Source organism: Pongo pygmaeus, chromosome 13, assembly GCF_028885625.2.
Source record: "Pongo pygmaeus isolate AG05252 chromosome 13, NHGRI_mPonPyg2-v2.0_pri, whole genome shotgun sequence".
In the NCBI taxonomy this organism is placed as follows: Eukaryota; Metazoa; Chordata; class Mammalia; order Primates; family Hominidae; genus Pongo; species Pongo pygmaeus.
This window is the reverse complement of record NC_072386.2, coordinates 77447364-77459279: the sequence shown is the minus strand read 5'-3', so window position 1 is coordinate 77459279 and position 11916 is coordinate 77447364. Positions and strand designations below refer to the sequence as shown.

The 11916-nt window shown below is 44.4% G+C and overlaps 1 protein-coding gene across 6 annotated transcripts; it reads right to left on the bottom strand.

Moving 5' to 3' along the window:
• Window positions 1–5141: 5141 nt before the first annotated feature.
• Window positions 5142–11072, bottom strand: CTSL (cathepsin L). 6 transcript variants are annotated; one of them, XM_054502607.2, is made up of 8 exons: window positions 10116–11072; window positions 8815–8950; window positions 8388–8510; window positions 8143–8289; window positions 7732–7956; window positions 6812–6974; window positions 6037–6154; window positions 5142–5527 (listed from the first exon to the last, which is right to left on the bottom strand). In XM_054502607.2, exons 2-8 carry the CDS (start codon window positions 8938–8940, stop codon window positions 5428–5430), a joined length of 1002 nt encoding a protein of 333 aa, XP_054358582.1. In that variant the 5' UTR covers window positions 8941–8950; window positions 10116–11072; the 3' UTR covers window positions 5142–5427. The 6 variants fall into 6 exon arrangements, with proteins under 6 accessions (XP_054358582.1, XP_054358584.1, XP_054358583.1 ...); XM_054502609.2 differs by having other exon boundaries at window positions 10262–11021; XM_054502608.2 differs by having other exon boundaries at window positions 10207–10987.
• Window positions 11073–11916: the final 844 nt, after the last annotated feature.

Genomic DNA, 11916 nt, shown 5'->3' with positions numbered 1-11916 from the left:
TTCCTCATATAAATCTTATACATTTGTTGTTAGATTGATACCTAATTATTTCATTTGTGTGGTGCTTGCATAAATGGTATTGTGTTTTAATTTCAAATTCCACTTGTTCATTGCCGATATATAGGAAAGCAAATGACTTTTGGACATTAATCTTGTATCCTAGAACCTTGCTGTAACCACTTATTAGTTCCAACAGGTTTTTGTTGATTCTTCTGGATTCTCTAGGTTATCTGCAAACAAAGACAATTTTATTTCTTCCTTGCTAATCTATAGACATATATTTATTTTTCATGTTTTATTGCATTATCTAAGACTTCCAGTACTATGTTGAAAAGGAGTGGTGAAAGGGGACATTTTTGCCTTGCTCCTGATCTTAGTAATAAAGATTTTATTTTCTCAAAATCATGTTATCTACAGGTTTGTTATAGATGTTCTTTATCAAGGAGAGGAAGTTTCCCTCCATTTCTAGTTTGCCAAGAGTTAGCATTACTTTTTTTTTTTTTTTTTTTTTTTTTTTTTGAGACGGAGTCTTGCTCTGTCGCCGAGGCTGGAGTGCAGTGGTGCGATCTTGGCTCACTGCAAGGTTCATTCTCCTGCCTCAGCCTCCCAGGTTCATTCTCCTGCCTCAGCCTCCCAAGTAGCTGGGACCACAGGCGCCTGCCACCACACCCGGCTAATTTTTTGTATTTTTAGTAGAGACGGGGTTTCACTGTGTTAGCCAGGATGGTCTCGATCTCCTGACCTTGTGATCCACCCACCTCGGCCTCCCAAAGTGCTGGGATTACAGGCGTGAGCCCCCATGCCCGGCCGAATTAGCATTACTTTTTGATGCTTGGAGTTTTCCACTTACTCTCTACCTTCTCTGTCTGTAGTTGCATGTTGTCATTTGATCTATTAGCCCTTATCATAATAGTCATAGTTATTTTAAATTCCTGGTCTGATGTTTCTGACATTCATGGCATATCTGATTCTGGTTCTGATGCTTGCTTTGTCTCTTCTAGTTGTGACTTTTGCCTCTTAGTATACCTTTTAATATTCTTTAGAAAGAGGGTTATGGTGTACCAGGTAAAAGGAACACTGGTAAATAAGCCTTTGGGAATGCGCTGGAAATATGTAGAGGGAGGAGAAGTATTCCTTAGTCCTATGAGTGGGTCGCAGTCTTTTAATCAGCCTAACCGTGTCCCTGGACTGTGGAATTCACAAGTGCTTCTCGGGTTTTCCATTTTTAGATGAGACAGGATGGCTAGAGTGAACTGGAGTTGATTATTACCCTTCTCCATATGGAAGGCTGATGCAGGCTGCAGTTGGGTATTTCCATCCCCCAGCTCAGTTAGGTTTTGATGAAACTCCAATAGGTCAGCTTTGATTTAAAAAAAAAAAAAATTGGCTAAGTGTGGTGGCTCATGCCTGTAATCCAAGCACTTTGGGAAGCCAAGATGGGAGAATCACTTGAGGTCAGGACTTCAAGACCAGCCCGGCCAACATGTCTCTACTAAAGCCTGGTCAAACTAAGCTCTACTAGGCCCGGTCAAACTCTGTCTCTACTAAAAATATGAAAATTTGCTAAGTGTGATGGGCGCCTCTAATCCTAACTACTCAGGAGGCTGAGGCATGAGAATCCCTTGAACCCGGGAGGCAGAGGTTGCAGTGAGCCGAGACCGCGCCACTGCACTCCAGCCTGGGAGACAGGGCAAGACTCCGTCTCAAAAAAAAAAAAAAAAAAAAGAAAAGTTTTTCTTGAGGAGAGGCCTTGTTAGGAAGAACAGAATGCTCTGGCATATTTTCAAATCATGACACCCCTTCCCGCCCCACCACACATACCTGAATCATGAGGGAATTTGTCTTAGATTTCTACTTCGAGAACCTGGTAGAGTTATTGGAGCTCTACAACTTGAGGAGCCCCTCTAAGGCACAACTCCTAGAATTTTAACTCTCAGACTTGTCCACATGGACCTGTGGCAATTCCTCAGTTACAGCTTGGTTTTCCTTACTAAGCACTTGTTCCTGTGGAAATCTCTGCTCATAAATTTCTCCTTCTGTAAGCTGTGATTCTTGACATGCATTTCTCTAATTATTAAGGCAGTGGTTTGCTGTGTGTCTTCACTTGTCTGATGATTCTAAGAAGAGTTGTTGATTTTTCAATTTGTTCAGCTTTTTATTTGTGAGTGGATGTTTACAACTTCAAAATTCCTTCCACGTTGTAATGGAAACAGGAAGTCTCTGCTATGGTTTTTCAGAAGAATTAACGACCCAAAGCTCAGGATTTCCTCTTGCTCCTACTTATATTGGACTTCCCTGAGTGTGGGTGATTAGTAATCTGTTGTTCTTCCTGAATATGGAGGGAAAGGAAAGGGATGAAAAAGCCACAGAAATGGCAGTTCTGTTAAGTGATCAACATGCTGCCCCAGGTTGGGATGAGGGGAGTGTGCGTGGTTGTGGGGAGTGGGGCAGCTGAAGGGAGCAAGTGTTCTGGAGTTCTGAGCAGAGTCACTCTGCGTCCTCACTAAAGCTGTCTCATTAAAACACTGTCCCTGGTCTATCCCCTCATTGTCCATCCCTCCTTTAGCCCTTAGCAAAACCCCCTCCCTGTTTCTCTTGCCAGGGAATGGTCAGTTGGAGCCAACAGCCACCATCCTCAGAGAGGTTCTCTGTGACTGAGAGGTGCATGGAGCACCCTGGAGTCCAGCTGGGCAGTGCTGCTTCCTCACGCCTGTGCTGTGTGATGGACCCACTGAGCAGCATCCGCAAAGATCTCAGGAACATCAGTCCCCAAATGGGAGACTCGCCTTCATCAGAGGTCTTCTAAAGACCCTCTGTTTCTCCATCTCTTCTTCCTCCTTCTTCTTGTCAATTCTTACTTTTTTCTTGAACTGCATACTTTTGGAATCTGCTATCTTGTGAAAATAATGAAGGTCCATTACCTAAAAATTGAAATAATACAGCACAAAGAGAAACTGCCCTCTCATGCCCTTTCCAAGATATGACAGCTATGAACACTTGAAATTGGGATCAGATGGCCCCTGCTTATACCAACTCTGACCCTGGAGGGTGGCATATCCCTGGTGTGTGCCCTGACTGTCCCTGGGCTCCTTTGAGACCTCCCTAGTGCTGCACTTGCCCATGGGTTTGTGCCAGGCTTTTATTTGCTTTTCAATGGGAACATGAGCTACAGAGGAAGGGGTCATGAGTATTTGCTTCACTTTTGTGTTGGCAGCATAGCACTGCCTCATAAATGGTGCCCAATGAATACTTGTTGAAAGTGTAAATAAAAAAATTTTAAACATGTGGATTATGGAATGTTTAAACTGTAGTACTGGAGAAAAAAGACCAAGTCTCTTGGAAATTATTTTTCTTATTAACTTATCAACAAAGAGATAATCATGAACATTTGTGAAATTCAGGGTTTAAAGCTATATATATATACACCTTCCAAGTTGGCAAACTTAAAACACTGAATTTCACTATATATGTATTTCCCCCAGTATCAATGCTGTGGGAAGCCCAAGCCATGGGGAGGCCCCGGGCAGGTGCTCTGGTCAACAGCCCAAGTTGAACGTCCAGTCAACACCAGCATCTGCAGCCAGCCATGTGAGTGAGCCTTTGCAGATGTCCAGTCCACTCAAACCTGCAGATGTCTCAAGCACAGATATAGACCTCCACGTGAAAACCACACAGCCAAGTCCAGGCAGAATCATGTGAAAGATGTTTCTTCCCAGCCATTGGGTTTCTGGGTGGTTTGTTTTACAGTAACAGAACCAAAACAGTCTGTTCACTGCACTCCCAGTGGCTCCTTTATCCTGAAAATCTACCTCTTGACCAGCTTCATCTCCCAACACCTGGACCCAGTGACTTTTACTGGGTCTGTAACCACAGGGTCTTTTCTCAGGGTTGCTGATGTGCGTCTCTGCTAAGATGCTCACCTCTTCATCTTCCCTTATTGACTAGCTGCTCTAGCCATCTGCTTTAACTTCTTCCTGGAATCCCTCCCTGATAACTTCACTCTCCCTAACTGTTCAGCTCCTTGAGGTCAGGGTCTGTCTCTTCCACAGTGGTGATGACCAGCATGTAGTGGGTGTTGTATATACATACTAGTTGTATCAAATCTAAGCCCCAACCTGCACGAGGGATTTAGCCTGGGAACCTCCCCAAATCTTGCTACCCCTGGCGACTTTTATTACAATACCCAAAGAATTTCACAGATGCCACATTTGTGATTTTAGGCCAAAAAGTTTGAAATTTTAGCAACTACTCGGGAAGGGCACATAAGAGTCCAGCATGGCACGTGGTCCAATCGAGATGGACTTGGACAGAGCCTGCCGGAGGCTTTGTAAGCTGAGACTCCACTGTGCACCTGGTTACCCTCCTCTGTGATATGGAGTTTATTCATTAGACATTCTCATCTGTTCTTTATATTTCCTTCAGTTGGAACAAGAGACTTCTGAAAACACACAGGTGATGGAATTATGGGCTGTTTAGCTAGTGCAATGTGGGAAGTTTTTCTATTTAAAAAAAATAAATCAGGTATTTTCAGGTAGCTTACTCTAAATGGGGCAACAGATTGTCATTTCTAGCCTCTCACCTGTCTTTTATTTTCTGAGGCCAGAGCACCACTTCTGAACCCCAGCCTCAAACCCTGAAGTTTATTCCTCATCCCTTGAGGACCCCAAAACAAACAGCCTTGGCAATGCACTAGTTCTTAACTCGCCTCGACTGCAAAGTATCCACAGGGCCTTCACCAGCAGTGGGGGAAGATGCTCCAGAAATGGGCTGAGACCTTTGCCCTGTAACTTGACTGAGATGCAACCACTTTGGGTGAAATAAACATGATCACTAAAGTCCTTTTCTAGTATTAAAATTATATATATGTATGTTCACTTTTCTAAAAAGTGAATATTTTTCTTTATTCAAACAATTTTCCTTTGTCCTCATAGATCATTTTCAAATTTTGCTGCAATCAAGGATTGGTTAAGACATAGCCACTGGGCAGCTGACATGAGATCTGTACATCTGTGACTAGAAGACCCAGAAGGCCACCCACTCTTCCTCTTAGTGAGCCACTGGCACAGCAGGTATGGCTTAGAGCCCAATTATGTTCTTTATTACACAAAAATTCAGTGCATCAAAAATAGAAGCCCCACCACTACATTTGAAATTAAATTTTATTTAAACAGGTAAAAATTTATACACCCTTTTAAAAACGAAAATGCAGAGTCAGTAAGTCAATCAATAATATAAACCTATTTATAGCAGTAATTAAAATAGAGGTAACATTTACCAGTGTGAAAATATCACAGAATTCAAATCACACTTGGATCTTCAATGATTCGAGTGTGTATCCGACACAGCAGGGGCTGGTAGACTGAAGATGAACTCCTCCCGTGCATGCACCAACCCCAGTCAAGTCCTTCCTCATCACCATCCACCAGCTCACACAGTGGGGTAGCTGGCTGCTGACGCAATTCCACAATGGTTTCTCCGGTCTTTGGCCATCTTTACGTAGCCACCCATGCCCCATTCTTCACCCCAGCTGAAAAAAGAGCAGGTTTTCCATTTCAGAGAAAGAATAAAGCCCAAAGGGTTATTAACAGGAACACCCAACTTAAACACTGTGCCAGAGGCCATAGACTTAACAGAAAGAATCAGGACAGGCAATGTTCCTGTTTATCCTTAAAAAATTCTTCACATAACCTGGACATAATTTCCATCCCAGCCTCCAAACTGTGACCTTTCACAGAACTACAGATCAGAGACAGGAAAAGAATAGGATGTCTTTGCAGCCAGATATGCCTCAGAATTTAAAAACTGTTCAGATTTAGACACACCTTTATACAATGGAACAAATACTATATTCATACTCCCAGGATATTTGTGACAGTATCGTACTTTTATAATCAAACATTAATATTATATGTTCAACTTAGACTTCTGGAGATTTCAGAAGTATGCCTAAGGACATGTGGAACTGTATCCAAACACTGTTTGCAAATAAGTATTCTCTTTTGAATTTCAAATATAAGTATTTCTGGCAATTTATACCTGTTCTTCACCAGCCAATATTTATTGTTATCTGATTCTGTGCTTTCAAATCCGTAGCCAACCACCAGCACACCATGATCCATGTCTTCACTGCTACAGTCTGGCTCAAAATAAATGCCTGGGATAGTAAAATGAAGGCTGGGGTGAGAAGCTCCAGAGGACACATGACAGTAACCCATCCTGTTACCCACAGGGAATGAGGCATCTCTGAATTCAGTGAAGTGACACACATTCCAGATAGTACTTAACAACAATAAGAAGGCTAGGGATTTAAGCTCTCATCTACAACTAGCAGAATTAGAAATCAGCATAAATCCTCCATTAAAAAAAAGTTTTCCTAGAGGAAAAAAAGACCCCTCTTTGTAAGCTTGTAATTCTACTCTAGGATATCAATCTAAAAAAATAGCACAGAACACTAAAATCCTTGAATCAAAAGGCTCTTTTCGGATTTAATAATAGAAGTAAAAATCTTTGGAAAAATTATAAAAATCCAACAAATGCAGAATATTTTAAGTATATTAAACTACACAGTAAACTACACAGTAAATATAGCTATTTATAAAAAGTTATGAAGTACTTATATTCATGGAGATATACTCAACATAATGTCAAATGGAAACATCGGGTATCAATATTGCATGTACAGAATGAACAACTATGATGCTAAGCACCTAAACACCTACACTGAACTTTACTTACAAAGCAGAGTCTATCATGCTCGTATGTCATGATACTCTTTTTCTGCATCAATTTCTACAAAGAAAAAAATGCTTACCTTCTTTATAGAACAGGAAGGACTCATGACCTGCATCAATAGCAACAGAAATGGGCCCCACAGTTGCAACTGCCTTCATCAGGGCCTTCTCCTGCTTAGGGATGTCCACAAAGCCGGTGTCATTAGCAACAGAATACTTGGGATTGTACTTACAGGATTCTTCCTTTCAAAGGTAAAGGGAAAAAAAGACTTGATTACTGCTGTCCTCCTCCTGGAGAACATGAGTTAGAACCACAACACTCAGCAGTGTGCAGCTTAGGATTTCCAAGTCACCACTGTTATAAATCATCCCAGGAAGTGAAATGCTGTTAGTTAATTTGAAACTGAAAATTGGCTCCAGACTCTTCAATGAGACCTCTAGGTTTACTTCCATAAGACATTTTTCACAATAGAGAAATGTGTATACGTAGAATGGCTTGTATATTCTTCACGTTACATAGAAGCAAGAACAGCCATATGTTACCCACCTAATCACAGGATTGTGCAAAGGCTAATAATTTATGACAGTACTGACAATTTGCAGATATACATTCTGCCATCTAACGTGAACTTTTTTTTTTTTTTGGAGACAGGGTCTCATTTGGTCACTCAGGCTGGAGAGTGCATTTGCACAACCACCTCCCACACTCAAGCAATCGCCCTACCTCAGCCTAGCTGGGACCACAGATGCACACCACCACAGTCGGCTAATTTTCTTTGTATTTTTGGTAGAGTCAAGGTTTCACCTTGTTACCCACGCTGGTCTCAAACTCCTGAGCTCAAGCCATCTGCCCGGCTCAGCCTCCTAAAGGGCTGGGATTACAGGCGTGAGCCACCTCACCCAGCCCTAATATATGAATTCCAAAAAAGCTATCTGTTATCTCTGAAAGTGTCCACCTTCCAAAAGCTGAGCTGGAATGATAACAAGGAGCTCCACTTACTGTTGCCTCATATGGATAGGATTCCTCAGAGTCCAGGCCTCCATTATCCTGAACATACTGGAAGGCATAATCCATTAGGCCACCATTGCAGCCCTCATTGCCTTGAGGTCCAGAGCAGTCTACCAGATTCTGCTCACTCAGTGAGATAAGCTTCCCAGTTTTCCGGAACATCTGTCCTTCAAGAGCACCAGTAGCGCTAAAAGCCCAACAAGAACCACACTGACCCTGAAAAGGGAATTAAAAAAAGCTGTCATCCACAAAAATAATAGTAAGACTTTGACAACAGCTCACACATCTGAATACTGTTAAAAAGTGAACTGCACATCACTTTAAAGTCTACCAAAACGAAGACGTCAATCACTTCCTGGCTTTTCTGGGAAGACGGGAAGTCTGAACCTGACACTGTCTCACCTGATTCTTCACAGGAGTCACGTAACCTTTCTCTCTCCAATCCACAGATCTGGGGGCCTCATAAAACAGAGGTTCCTGGAACACTTTCCCCTTCCTGGGCTTACGGTTTTGAAAGCCATTCATCACCTGCCTGAATTCTTCACTGGTCTTCAAGGAAAAGGAAATAAAATGTTGAAAAGCAAGAGATTACCTTAGTAAAGAACCGAGGAGAGGAAGCAGAGCTCGGCAGTCCACAGCACACTCACCATGTCTCCAAAGGTGTTCATGGCCATTGTGAAGCTGTGTTTCCCTTCCCGGTATTCCTGATTGTGCAGTTCAATCATCTTCATGTTCTTCTCCCACACTGCTCTCCTCCATCCTTCTTCATTCTAGAGGCAAACATGTAACTGATGCTCTTTACTTCTACCTAAAACCCAACTCATCCTCACCAAGTGAATCTGCAGACAGAGATGGAAGACAAACCATGGCAAGGGAAGGCTTGACACCTCTGGGGATGCTGTTCTCCAAACTGAGACACAACAGGGATGAATGTCCACATTGTGCTCATAATCCATGCCATTAGGTTATTACATTAGGCTATTGGTAAAAGCTGGCCTCTAGAAGCTACTCTCTGACTAAAACTTCTCAACAGCCAGGACTATTCTTTCTGGGGAAGTTTCAGGTGCCACTAACCATGCCATATAATCTGTTGTGCATCGCCTTCCACTTGGTCCACCGTGCCTCTAAACTGTGATCAAATGTTAGAGTAGCTGAGGCAATTCCCAGGCAAAAGGCAGCAAGGAAGAGTGTAGGATTCATGTTTTAAAACCTAGGAAGGGAACAAAAATGAGGATCTGATTAGACCAATCCTAAAAAGCCATCTTACTGCCCCCTGAAAAATTAGGGCCACCACGGTAGAATAAAAATATTTAAATTATTCTCCCAAGCTTTTACCCAAGGACTGTGGAAGAGGCCAAGGATGTGCTTGGAGAAAAACAGGGCACGTGGGGGTACTGGATAGACTCACCAAAATGAAAAGCAGCCTGTCCAGAGCTGTAGGAGCTGAAACCGTTTATGCAACGATAATTTAGGTTATGAGAAAGGTATGAAAGTACCTTGTGGGTGAGAAGCTTAAGGCAACAACTAGGAAACCAGGAAACGGTTGATCCAGGTTTTGTACCAATCGCAAAAAATCCAGGTTTTGTGCCCAGGCAAAACCTCACTAATGATAAGGTGGGATTCCCAAGTAGGGACAAAGAGATCCCCAAGAGTTAGGAGGCCTTCACACATCTTCCTGACTAACAAACAGCAAAAGCTGAGATACGTTTTCCAATCTCTCCTTTTTTTTTTTTTGAGATGGAGTCTTGCTCTGTGGCCCAGGCTGGAGTTCAACGGTGCGATCTCGGCTCACGGCAACCTCTGCCTCCCGGGTTCAAGCCATTCTTCCTCAGCCTCTTGAATAGCTGGGACTATAGGCGTGCGCCACCTCGCCCATCTAATTTTGTATTTTTAGTAGAGACGGGGTTTCACCATGTTGGCCAGGCTGGTCTCGAACTACTGACCTCAGGTGATCCGCCCACCTCAGCCTCCCAAAGTGCTGGGATTACAGGCGTGAGCCACCGCGCCCGCCCCCACCTCTCCTTAAATGAAACCTTTCTGAAATGCTTTCCCAGGAAAAACTGGGAAGGAGAGCAAGCACTGCTCCCTCCTTCATTCTCTTGGGCCTGTGCTGCCGACACCCCAAATTGCTCCCCTAAATCAGGGACGGGGTCATATGGTCGCACGCGGGAAGCCAGCGCCCTGCAGCCAGCTTCCAGGGCTCCAGGCGTGGCAGGGCCGGGGACATGACGCCTGCGCCACACACAGGCTGTAGCGGTCAGAGGATGTTTGCGGTGACGCCAGCAGGATTACCGCTGTCTGGCGTGCGGGGGCTGAGCTTCCCTCTCTGGCCGGGCCAAGCCCTGAGTCCGCGCGGCGCGGCCTGGCTGCGGTACCTGTGTCCACCCGGCTCGGAGGCTGGCCTGCCCGCTCAACCAGTCAGGCGCCTTCCGCGGGGTCCTCAACTGCCCTCCCCGGCTTCCCCACCTCAAGGCCGGCAGAGCTCGGGGCAGACGCTCTCGTTGCCAGGGCTGGTGCACACCTTCTCGACCGCGTCCTCTCTTCCAGTCGCTGTCCGGCCACAGCTGGGCCTGGCCGGCGGCGCTTTCCTGCTGTGGTCTTAGCTGCGCAGGCGCACTCCACGGACGCCGCTCAAGGTTGCGGAGATCGCGGTTCTGGCCCAGCTTCGCCTGACCCTGCCTCTAAAACCTCGGGTCTGGGCTCGGCCGGCACCGCCCCACCGCCTGGCTGCGCTGCGATTGGCTGCGCCGGCAGCTGGGCGAGGCCTCTGGGTGCTCTGATCCCTGGCGCGGTTCGTGGCTTGTTTACTGACCGTCCCAGAGCTGGGCGCGCCTGCCTCAGTGGACCTGGCGGAAGCGGAGCTGGTGCCCCGGGGCTGCGCAGAGTAGGGTCGGGCGTCTCCCTGGAGCGCTCGAGTAAACTAAGTACCCGACTTACTGCACTGGGCGAGTGGCTCCTGAAAAGACGTTTACCGCAAGCCGTGTGTGGGCTTTTTCAGCCTAATCTTGCTATTCCTTAGTCCTGGAGTTTTTGGTCCGCAGAGCCGAGAGTCAGTGTACTCTAGTCCAGTGGCTCCTGTTTAGTCCACAGCAAAGGTGGGGCCGGGTGGAAGAGCGCAGAGCCCGCGGGCAGAAGCCTTATCTCCCACTGAAGGGTGGGTGCAGCTGGGCTTTAGAAGAATCTGGTAGGGAAAGGCATCCTCAAAACACGAGATGCTATCAAGACCAGACCCTAGAAGGGAGGAGACTGGCTGCGTCTCCAGAGAGCGCGGGCGTTTTGTCAAGCATCCTTTCCAGACTCCTCCATTCAGGGATTCTTCCTTCTCCCACGTCTTTCCCAAAACCAACAGAAATGAGTTATTTACAGAAACATTTGGTTGACCGGAGAAAAGCAGTTGAGAACATTAGAAGCTGCTTTTATTCGCCCACTCTCTAGGTTATGGATTATATCTTCCTTGGTAACGAAGTCGTTCTCTTGAGATTTAAGAAATTTAATGACATTTAATGTCAGGATTTAAGATACAGAGAATGGAGAAATGTGTAGATAGAGAAAAAATATGTATCTTAATCTACGTAATGTAGATATTAATTTATATAATTAAGGATTTAAGGAACAAAACCCACTATCATTCTAAACTTTTGTCATTTCATTTTTTATTACATAAAAACATTCATTGTAGAAAATACCTTTCGGGGAAAAAAATAATTACCCCTGCCTTTACCCCCATAACCTTTTCGTATGCATGTTTTGACTTTGTTAAAAATGAAGTCTTTGTGTATTTCTGTTTGTCAGTTGATTTCTATTAAAGATTAAACTGATAACTCTTTTAGAAGCACAATCACCTATAATTTTTTAAGTGATAAAATATACCTAACATAACAAGTACCATTTTAACCAACTTTGAGTTCAGTGGCATTAAGTACATTCACATTGTGTAACCATTACTATTGTTTATTCCCAGAGCTTGTTTACCTTCCTAAACTGAAACTCTGTATCCATTGAATAATAGTTCCCCATTCCCCCTCTCCTAGCTCAGGTATCCACCATTGTATTTCCTGTCTGCAGGAATTTGTTTACTATTTTGGAGATTATTCCTCTCTTTTTTTTTTTTTTTTTTTTTTGAGACGGAGTCTGGCTCTGTCGCTCAGGCTGTAGTGCAGTGGCATGATCTCAGCT